We start from the raw sequence: 10,107 nt of genomic DNA, 5'->3' as shown, positions 1-10,107 counted from the left end.
CACAGACACGCATCTTAGGCCTGACTCTGCCGCTCCTGTCCCCCACCTGGCCCACCCAGCCTGCACAAGGGCCTGGACCTGCCACACAGACACGCGTCTGAGGCCTGACTCACCACCCGTCCCCCACCTGGCCCACCCAGACAGCAACAAGGGCCTGGACCTGCTGCAGAGACACGCATATGAGGCCTGACTCTGCGCTCCTGTCCCCGGCCTGGCCTGCCCAGCCTGCAACGAGGTCCTGGCCTTCGAGGAGGGGCACGCGGCTGGGCTCTCACTTGTACATCAGCTCTGACTCCTGTCTCAGCAGAAGCTGCTTCTCGTGAATAAGCCAGAACCAGTCCACCATGAGGCCGTCCTCAGCATCATCTGGGGAGAGGAGCCAGCTGGGGCAGGGGGGCCCACCAGGGTTCACGGCCCCTAGCCCCAGGACTGAGGGTGTCTGTGGGAGTCGGGCTGGCCCAGGACCAGGCCGAAGCGCTCACCTCCCTCGGCTGCCCGCAGCCGCTTCTCCAGCTCCACGCCGCGGAGCTCCAGGGCATCCAGCCGCCTCTCGATGTCCTGCAGCTGCCTCTGTATCTCCTCCGGGGAGAGGTAGTCGGGGTGCAGCTGGGGATGGAGGGGCGGTGAGGATGCCGGAGGGCTGGGCCCCTGCCCGGCTCCCCACCGCTACTCACCCTGACTGGGGAGGTCACTGTCTCGCCAGGTGGAGCAGGGACATTGGCCGGGGACAAGGGTCTCCCTGGAAAAGGGGCAGGGTGAGCCTCCGGGGCCTCGGCCACCAGGCCCTAAGCGACCAGGACACAGCTTGGAAGGGTCCTGACCTCAGCACAGCTGGCCTCAGCCCTGCCTCCTTAATGACCCGCACACCCACTGGGCTGCCCTGCCCCAGCCCCACCGACATCTGAGTGGCCTCCAGGCCCGGCCCCACCTTGCACCCTGCCCTCCTCCGGGTCAGCAACACCCAACCACCCCAGTCCCTCAAGCTGCCAGGAGCAGACATTCCATGATCATCAGGAGTCTGTGACAAGGTGCTCTGAGACAGCTAGGGTCTCTATTCACGAGGGAGGGCCTAGGACACAGGGCTGGGTCCTTCCTCCAGGCTATCCCTCCATTCTAGGCCCTGTGAGCTCCTATGCATCCTCCAAAGCCCCAGCAGGCATTACCTCCTCAGAGGAAGGCTCCCTTCACCTACACTCCAAACAGCAGTAGTGTCTCTGGGGCTGACCTGGTTTGCCCTGAAGGTGAGGTTTCTTCTCCTCCTCCTTCCAGCTCTGCGCTCGGGCTTCCTGTTCAGGGGGCTCCGGACGAAGCCAGTTGTCAGAAACGTCAAGGCTGGCAGGGATGGCCAGTCTCCTGCGGCGGGGTGGGGAGGGGGACCTGGCTGCCCCCAGGTGGGGAGACAGAGCCACGTGTCAGAGCAGGGCCACTGGGAGCCTGGGGTCTGTCCCGGCACAGCCAACAGCTTGCTGGGTAGCCCAATCATCCCTGTGCCCTGGGCCTCCCGACTGGCCCGCAGCCGCTCCCCACAAGGCCTACACCCACGTCCTGCCCAACCTAGCCATGTCTCCCCAGGGGGCTAACCCAGGGGGATGCTGGCTGCTCAGGGTCACACAGGAAGTGGCACGAGAGCTGGATATGGATCTAGGGCACCTGTGAGTGCTGGGAATACACAGAGAGATGTGTGCACACACATGCATCACACACATGAACATGGGTGCACACACGAACACACATGCATCACACACATGAACAGACATGCACATGCATCACACATGCACACATGCATCACACACAACACAGGTGCACGCACTGACATATGCATCACACACATGAACAGACGTGCACATCATCACACATACACACATGCATCACACATCAACACAGGTGCACGCACGGACACATGTATCACACATGAACACAGACACATGCATCACACGAACACAGTTGCACACACATGCACACAAGCCTGCCCAGGACCACCAGCACCTCTGGCTGACCACAGCCCCTTCCCACACACCCCAGGAGGTGGCACTACAGGTCCAGTCCCGGGGCCCCACCCAAGGGGGATGGCCAGCTAGGCACCTGGGGGCCCCTGGGTCCCGTCCAGCAGTACCTGGGAGGCTGGGTCCTGGGCTGGCTGGGCGCAGCATCCTCTCAGGTCTCACGGGGGTCAGGGTGATGTGGACACTCCCCGCAAAGCTGCCTGAGACCTTCCCGGGGGCCTCCCCCGCCCTCAGCTCTGCCAGGGCCTGTGGTTCCTTGGGCTTCAGAGTCCTGGGCAGAAGGCATGAGGTCGGAACCCGAGCTACCAGCCCCAGGCCTGGCCCACCTGGAGGGGCTCCCAGGCCATGTGTAGAGCAGCTCGAGGGAGCAGGTGGCCTTCTGAGCAAATACCACCTCCCAGCCCACCGACTACATCTGCTGGGACCCTCCCACAGACACAGGTGTGTGCACCACTACCTGCTGTGGTGCGAACCAGACTCCAGGCATGAGCTCTGGGCCCCCACGGGACCCACACACAGAGAGACTCCACCCCAGCTGCAGGCGTGGTGCGTGAACCCACATGGGGGCTGCCGTGCCCAGGTGAGGCACACAGGAACACTGTCCCCAAACCAGGGAGAGCGGCCCCCATGTCCCTCAGGTGGGGTGACTTGGCCTCTGCTACTCACAGGGAGGTGCGACCATCCCTGGATGGGCATGTCAATCGTTGATTACATACTCACTGCATTTATTAAGCACCTACGGTGTACCAGGCCCTGGGCCAGCCCCACCCATCTCTAACCTCTCAGCTGGGCTTCTCCTGTCCACGGGCTTCAGATTCGCTCTCCATCCTGCCGGCCCATCCTCCTGGCCTTCCTGGGGGCTGGCGCTCCTGTCTGGGTGGGAGGCAAGGGGTCTGGGTATAAGGAGGGAGTGCTGGGAATGGGGTGTCTGCAGGGAGGGCTGTGCCTCCCCCTGCCATCTTCCCACAGCCACTCCACCCTCAGACACCCCCACAGCCAGCTGGCCTGTGGGCATCAGGAGCACCATGCAGGGGGTCAGGGGAAGGGGCTCCCAGCTGGGTCTCCTGTGCTGTGTCCCTGGGGGAGTCTCTCCCTGCCTCTGGGCCTCAACTTCCCCTTCTGCCAAATGGGTGGGGACATGGCAGGGTGAGCCCCATGGACTCTGATCCTCTGTCCGCCTGTGCAAGGGGAACACCTGAACCGCGGCTGCTCGTCTGCAGGCTTTCTTGGCTCCTGGGTCCTGTTCAGCAGGGCTCAGGGTGTGGCTTTAACCATGAGAACTCAGTTGAAGGGAAGGATCTGGAAAAACCCTTTGCAGCCCAGTGTGTTCTCAGCCCAGCTCAATAAAGCCGCGGGAACCTCTAGCTTTTTTCTAGGCACCCCCAGATGGCACGGACGGCCAGTCTCCCATGGTAAAGTGGGGAAGGGGACCTCGGCTGCCCCCAGGTGGGGAGACAGAGCCATGCATCAAAGCAGGACTGCCGGGAGCCTGGGGTCTGTCCCGGCACAGCCGACAGCTCGCTGGGTAGCCTGGCCATCCCCGTGCCCTGGGCCTCCCGGCTGGCACAGGGTTGGCCTCACAAGCCCTACACCCACATCCTGCCCAACCTGGCCATGTCCACGCAGGGGGCTAACCCCTGGTGGGCTACCCCCAGGTGCCTAGAAAAAACCTAGCTCCCTGTTCCCAAAAACATGTGAGCCCATAAAATAGGACTGTGTGGTCCAGGGAGGCCCCAGGAAGAGCTCCGAGCCCAGGAGGCACCAGAGCCCTCAGGACACAGGGCATCGTCACCAGAACACCATCTGGGGGGACGGGGCACAGGGCACCATCACTGGGACACCAGCGGGGGGGTGGTGGGAGACGGGGCACAGGGTGCTGTCATCAGGACACCAGCCGGGGGAGCAGACAGGGCATAGGGCGTTGTCACCTGGACACAACCTGGGGGGCGGAAGGGGCACAGGGTGCTGTCACTGGGACACCACTGGGAGATATGGGGCACAGGGCGCCATCTCCAGTACGTGGCGACACAGTGCCACAGCAACAATGCAACGTTGTCAAACAAAGCAACAGGCAGAAACCACAAAACACCAGCGGAGAAAAGGAGGCCCGACCACAGCAAAGCCAGGCCACTGTGAGCCGCCAGGTGTCACTGCCAGACTGAGCTGAGTGGGATGCTGCAGGGATGGGCTGCAGGCATCTACAGGAGGTGCGGATGGGGTGGGGTGGGCTGGGCAACAGCGCCAGCGGACAGCATAGCCCTGAGGACGTTTGCAGCCACTGCACAGAGAGAGTGCCAGGACCCCAGGAGGCTGTGAGCAGGTGTCACAGAGGACAGAGACGGAGACGGAGACGGAGAGGAAGGCGGGCGGGGCTGATGGTGAAACTGGCCAGGGGAGAGTCCCAGAACTGCAGGCCCCCATGGCCTCCTGCGTCCCAGCCCCTTACTCACCCTGCGTTAAGGTGGTGCTTTTACCCTTTGCAGTCAGCGCCTCTGGCTTCGGCCTGGAGCCAGCACCCACCCTGCCGACCCCCGAGGGTTCGGCCAAGCTCCTCCTGCCTGCCGGGGGCGACACGGATGCCTGAGGGGTGCTGCTCGTGCTCAGGGGGGCTGGTGGGTCCGTCCTTGAAGGGAGGCCAAAAGCCTGGGGAGACGTGGGCTGTAATGGCTTGGCTAAGGGACTTGCTTGTGGTGTTTCAGTTTTGGGCTGAGAACTGGGAACAGGGGCAGTGGCTGGGGAGGGCCTGTAAGTAAAAAAGCATGTATCAGGCACAGCTGGATCCAGGCGCCCTCCCGCCATTACCCGAGGCTGCCCCTCTGCCTCCCCAGCAGCTTGCTCCCAATGCCCACCCTCCAGACAGAGTCCCACCATCACCCCAGGCCACTCTCCACCTCCCACCATCACCCCAGGCCACCCTCTACCTCCCACCATCACCCCAGGCCACCCTCCACCTCCCACCACCACCCCAGGCCACCCCTCCGCCTCCCACCATCACCCCAGGCCACCCTCCACCTCCTACCACCACCCCAGGCCACCCTCCACCTCCCACCATCACCCTAGGCCACCCTCTACCTCCCACCATCACCCCAGGCCACCCTCTACCTCCCACCATCATCCCAGGCCACCCCTCCACCTTCCCAACCATCACCCCAGGCCACCCCTCCACCTCCCACCATCACCCCAGGCCACCCCTCTGCCTCCCCGACCATTGCGCCAGGCCACCCCTCTGCCTCCCTGCAGTTAGCTTCCAATGCCCAGCCTCTGGCAGCAGGATGGACCACCCTGGCAAGGGACGGGCCACAGACACCTGTTTCTGGCATGAGCATATGCAGTGGCTGATTCCACTCTCTCGTGAAATCCAGTATTGGCTGAGATTAAAACATCCGCCCCCGAAACACATCACACACCCAGGCTGGAAGCACCTGAGGCTTTGTCAGAGCCTGGGCCGGCCTGGGCTGCCAGGTTCAGTCCTATGTGACACAGTCTCTCCAGCCCGGCCAGACACACAGACACAGGGCCAGACACGAGGCCTCCGTGCCTTCCTGCTTTCCCTCGGGCACATGCCGGGAGTGAGGCTGCCAAAGCTGAGGTGGGGGCACCAGGTGCCTCCCCATCCCCGAGCCAGTGCCTCCATGTCCCCACCCCGCTCGACAACCAGGTTCCTTCCCCCCTTTCCCCCGACACCGGGCTCAGGGGTGACCAGACCGGCTTCCCCAGAGGAGCTGGGCTCCTCCCCAGCCACATGTGCCCCCCACTCCCCACCTAGGAAGCACTCCCTGGAGCCCCCACACTCATCCTCAGTCCCTAGGATGCCCTGGACACCCGCCAGTGCCAGGAGGAGCAGAGCGAACTCGCTCTTCTCCTGCCTGTGGCCACCCTGGAGGCTCTGGGCACCCCCTGCTGCCCAGTGCGGGGGCAGGAGGCAGTTCTGAGCAGGGGACGCCTGCACCGCCCAATACGGGGCAGCAAACAGCGTTGCCAGCCAGACCACGACAAGTGTCCTCACTCGTTAAGTGACTGTACTTGGTTGAATGGTGACCCCTAAAATTCACGTCCCCTGGGAAGCTCAGAGTGTGACCTTATCTGTAAACCATCTTGGCAGCTGTAATCATGTTAAGATGCACCCACGCTGGGTTAGGGTGGACCCTAGTCCAATGACCAGTGTCCTTAGGAGAGACAGAAGAGGAGAAGACAGACAGAGAGAAGGCCACGTGGAGACGGAGGCAGAGACTGGAGGGAGGCGGCCACAAGCCAAGAACGCTCAGAGCCGTTGGGAGCTGGAAGAGACAAGGACAGGTCCACCCCTAGTGCCCCGGAGGGTGCGCGGCCCTTCCCACGCCTCGAGGTCGGACTTCTGGCCTGTGGAACTGTGAGGGAGTGGATTTCTGCTGTGTAAGCCACCCAGGGAGGGGGTCTTTGGAAACTGACGCAGCGCCCCCCTCTACCCGTCCACGTCATCTGCCCAGGGTCCAGGCACGGGCAGGCGCGGGGCCCAGGCATGGAAGGTCAGGGCCCGGCTGGACTCAGACAAGGTGACGCTCAGCCTAGCCAATGTGGATCCTGCTCGCAACCTGTCCCTGCATCTGTGAAATGGGCGTAGGGCCCTTGTGATCCAAGGGAGTGCGGCACCGTGAGCCCTGGAGCAGCAGCGCCACCTCACCGATGATGCCCTCGAACACAGGTAGACACCAGGTTTTCCATAAGGACCCAGCTCCCACCATCCTGACCACAGGCACTGCCGTCCTGGCTCCTCCTCCCCATTCCCCAGAGGAGGAAACAGGCGGGGGAGGTTCAGTCCCCAGGGCCACGCAGCCAGGGAGGGGCAGCGCCCCCAAGCCCTCTGGCCTCCTGGGGTCCCTCTGGCTGGTGCATAGAGGCCACACCCCCCACGCCACTCACCTGGTGCATAGAGGCCGCACCCCCGGTCCCCACGCCACTCACCTCCCAGGCGTTGGAGCGCCAGCCTCTTCCAGCGCCGAGAGGGCCTGCCTGAGGAAGTTCCGTGCCTGTTCCTTGCTGCTGTCCCTGGAAGGAGCAAGTGACGACGCGGGACCCCTGCCAGCAGGGCTGGTGCCGGGGGGCACCGCTGATGTTTGGAAAAACTTATTCCGGGCCTGCTGGGTCCTGGAGGCAGATGGGGTCCAGGCTGGGGGGTCCACGGTGGCTGCAGACGTGGAGCTTGAACTGAGCGTGGTTTGAGGAGCTGCCACTCGGGGGGCTCCCCCGCCCTGGGGTGTGGCCGGGCGAGGGTCTGGGGCACTCGGGGGCACAGGGGGATGGGAGGCGGCTGCTGCTGTGCGCTGGGCAGCTGACGACCAGCCCATCGGGGAGCTGTTGGTCACACGAGGGCGGACTTTCCCCTCCAGGGGAGTGGGGGCCGGGCAGCTCTCAGAGGGCCTGGCTGGGCTCCTCACACAGACGGACGCGGGGCTGGTGGCTGGAGGGTTGGGTGTGGTCGGAACGGAAGCCCTGGCAGGCGAGTTGCCTGCAGCAGGCTCCCAGGCCGACGGTCTGGCCTCGGGCTTGTTCGCCTCCTGGGCCTTCTGCGGGGAACAGGGGGTCCTGGAATTCACAGCCATGGCCCCTGGCCGTTGGGGGACCAGACCGGGCAACTTGGGGCTTGCAGAGGTAGTCACAGGGAGGTGACTGGTGCAGACGAAGGCGCCCGGCTCTCCGGTGGCCCTGTAGGCCCCCGAGTGCAGCGTGCAGGAGCACTGCTTGCACCTGAGGGAGGAAAGGCACAGGAGCCCCAGCTCAGCACCGCCTGCCCCGCCATGCATTCACCATGTGCTCCCAGAGCAGGCATTTCGGACTCCCGTGTCCACTCACGAGGTCGCCGATTCATTCAACACACACCACTTCTCAGGGTCCCTAACCCCTTGAGTCACAGACCCCACCAAAATCCTTGTTTGGGGTACAGACCCCAGAGAGTGCTCACGCATGTCAGCAGACACGCACCCACAGGCCACCCCAGGCCCCGCTTCGGGGCCGACCCACCCCGGCCCCACAGACTGGGGGATGGAACTGGGGGGACTGACCCACCCCAGCCTTGCAGAGCTGGGGACAGAAGGAGGGGGAACAGCTCGTCCTTAAGAGCCCCCATCCGGTGGCAGGGAGGGGCTGGGGATGGCCACTGAGTAAAACACCCCAGTGGGATAGGCTGAGGCACAGGAGGGAGACCGAGGCAGTGTGTGTGGAAGGACACTCGGGAGGGCATCTCGACAGGGGCACTGGAGGATACTGGGGCTTAGTGAGGGGCCTCAGGCCCTGGGTGTCTAGGAACAGCAGAGCATCTTGGGCTGTCAGCAACAGAGCCCGGGGTGGGGAAGAGGGTGAGGAAGGAGAGCAGTAAGGAGAGAAGAGTGAAGAGGAAGAGGGGGGAGGAAGGGGAGGAGGAAGAAGAGGAGGAGGAGGATGCGGCTGGGTGGGAGGCAGTGGGAGCTGTGGGAGGGTTCTGGGAGGGGAGGTGCATACTCAGGCATGCGGGTGGACAGCAGCCCCACCTGAAGCAGCTGCGGTGGTAGAGTCTTCCGTCAGCCAGGTGCCGCTGTACCAGGTGCACGTGCTTACCGCAGATCCCGCAGATGCTGCTGACCGAGCTGCCCACTGACACCTGGCCCTGGGGAGGATGCCAGCACCTCTCAAAGCGGCCGTCCACCCAGCCCTCCCTCCTGGCAGCAGCCCACAGGAGGCCAGAAGAGCCCATCTTTTTTTTTTTTTTGAGACAGAGTCTCACTCTGTCGCCCAGGCTGGAGTGCAGTGGCGCGATCTCAGCCCACTGCAAGCTCTGCCTCCCGGGTTCCTGCCATTCTCCTGCCTCAGCCTCCCAAGTAGCTGGGACTACAGGCGCCCGCCGCCACGCCTGGCTAATTTTTTGTATTTTTTAGTAGAGACGGGGTTTCACCGAGTTAGCCAGGATGGTCTCGATCTCCTGACCTCGTGATCCGCCCGTCTCAGCCTCCCAAAGTGCTGGGATTACAGGTGTGAGCCACTGCGCCCGGCCTGGAAGAGCCCATCTTATAGATGGAGAACTGGCCGGGAGAGGAGCTGCCAGCAGGGTGCGGTCACACCCAGGCGGGAAGCAGCCCCAGTCCAGGGACTCTAGCCCAGCCCTGGGGAGGGAGCTGGGGCCTGATGCTAGTGGTCCTTCAGTCAGGGTGGGGGCCAAGAGACAGATTCCAGGCCTCCTGCCCCGTCAAGGGGCATGGATCCCATCCAATTCCCATCATCCTGGGAGCCTGGAGTGGCAGTCCAGGGGGAGCAGGGGGTGCCAACCACCAGCTATTTGCCTACCACCTTCCACCCCAACTCCACTTCTGAGAAGTGGGGGTGCCTGGGTTCACTGCAGAGCCGGTCTTGGGTACAGAGCATAGCCCAGCAACCCTTCTCTCCCCAGGAGGGAGGCGTCCTGGGCCCATCTAGGTTCAAGCTCTGTCCCACCTTTGTGTCCTCCCTGGGACTCAGTTTACCCATCTGTACAAAGTGGGATCACAACCCCTGGCTTGACGGAGCCCTGGAGAGCCGGTCCCGGTGGCTCTTGCTAAGACTGAGTCCTGGACTGGGGGAGCCGCATCCCCACCCGGGTCTCGTGGCTTAGGGGCTGTACCCCCTTCCAGGTCCCATGGCTTAGAGGCCACACCCCCTCCGGGTCCCGTGGCTTAGGGGCTGCACGTAGTCCCACAAGCCCCCTCTGCACCCGCAGGTGGAAAACCCAGGGAACCAGGGGGCGGGCAGGCTGGGAGCTTACAGTCTTGGGGGGTGGACCCTCTGCACCCCCATTCCTCCTCTGGACCACAGGGTTTGTCTGGGCTGGAGATAGTGGAGGCTTCCGGGTGGGGGTAGGCGACGGCAGCGTGACTGGCTGGACTGGAGCCTTCTTCTCAGACGGCTTCTCCTCAGAGTCCTCCGAGGCCCTCTTCACGCCTGCCATGCCCCCAACTGGCAGGAAACAAGCAGGGGTTGGGAGGGTCCCAGGCCTGGCTCTGAAAGGGTCTAGGTCCCTCCAGAGGTCCCAGTGCCCGGCACAGGCCTTGGTGCCCGGGGGAGACCTCGGGGCCCAGGGCTGGGGAGAGGTAGCCCTGAGGGCACATTTTTCTGGCACAGC

At 63.8% G+C, this 10,107-nt stretch overlaps 1 protein-coding gene across 1 annotated transcript in view; it reads right to left on the bottom strand.

The window, feature by feature from the left end:
• Positions 1–10,083, bottom strand: part of MICALL2 (MICAL-like 2) — a 13,686-nt gene extending 3,603 nt beyond the window's left edge. The window contains 10 exon segments of the mRNA XM_011977551.1: positions 233–366; positions 483–606; positions 675–739; positions 1,226–1,381; positions 2,114–2,274; positions 2,783–2,876; positions 4,454–4,746; positions 6,945–7,727; positions 8,507–8,622; positions 9,751–10,083. Of these exon segments, the coding sequence (XP_011832941.1) occupies positions 233–366; positions 483–606; positions 675–739; positions 1,226–1,381; positions 2,114–2,274; positions 2,783–2,876; positions 4,454–4,746; positions 6,945–7,727; positions 8,507–8,622; positions 9,751–9,933 (2,109 nt within the window). The 5' untranslated portion in view covers positions 9,934–10,083.
• Between the last annotated feature and the right edge of the window lie 24 nt (positions 10,084–10,107).

Source organism: Mandrillus leucophaeus, unplaced genomic scaffold (assembly GCF_000951045.1).
Source record: "Mandrillus leucophaeus isolate KB7577 unplaced genomic scaffold, Mleu.le_1.0 Scaffold180, whole genome shotgun sequence".
In the NCBI taxonomy this organism is placed as follows: domain Eukaryota; kingdom Metazoa; phylum Chordata; class Mammalia; order Primates; family Cercopithecidae; genus Mandrillus; species Mandrillus leucophaeus.
Note: the sequence above shows the minus strand (reverse complement) of the source record. Positions and strands in the feature narration are given on the sequence as shown.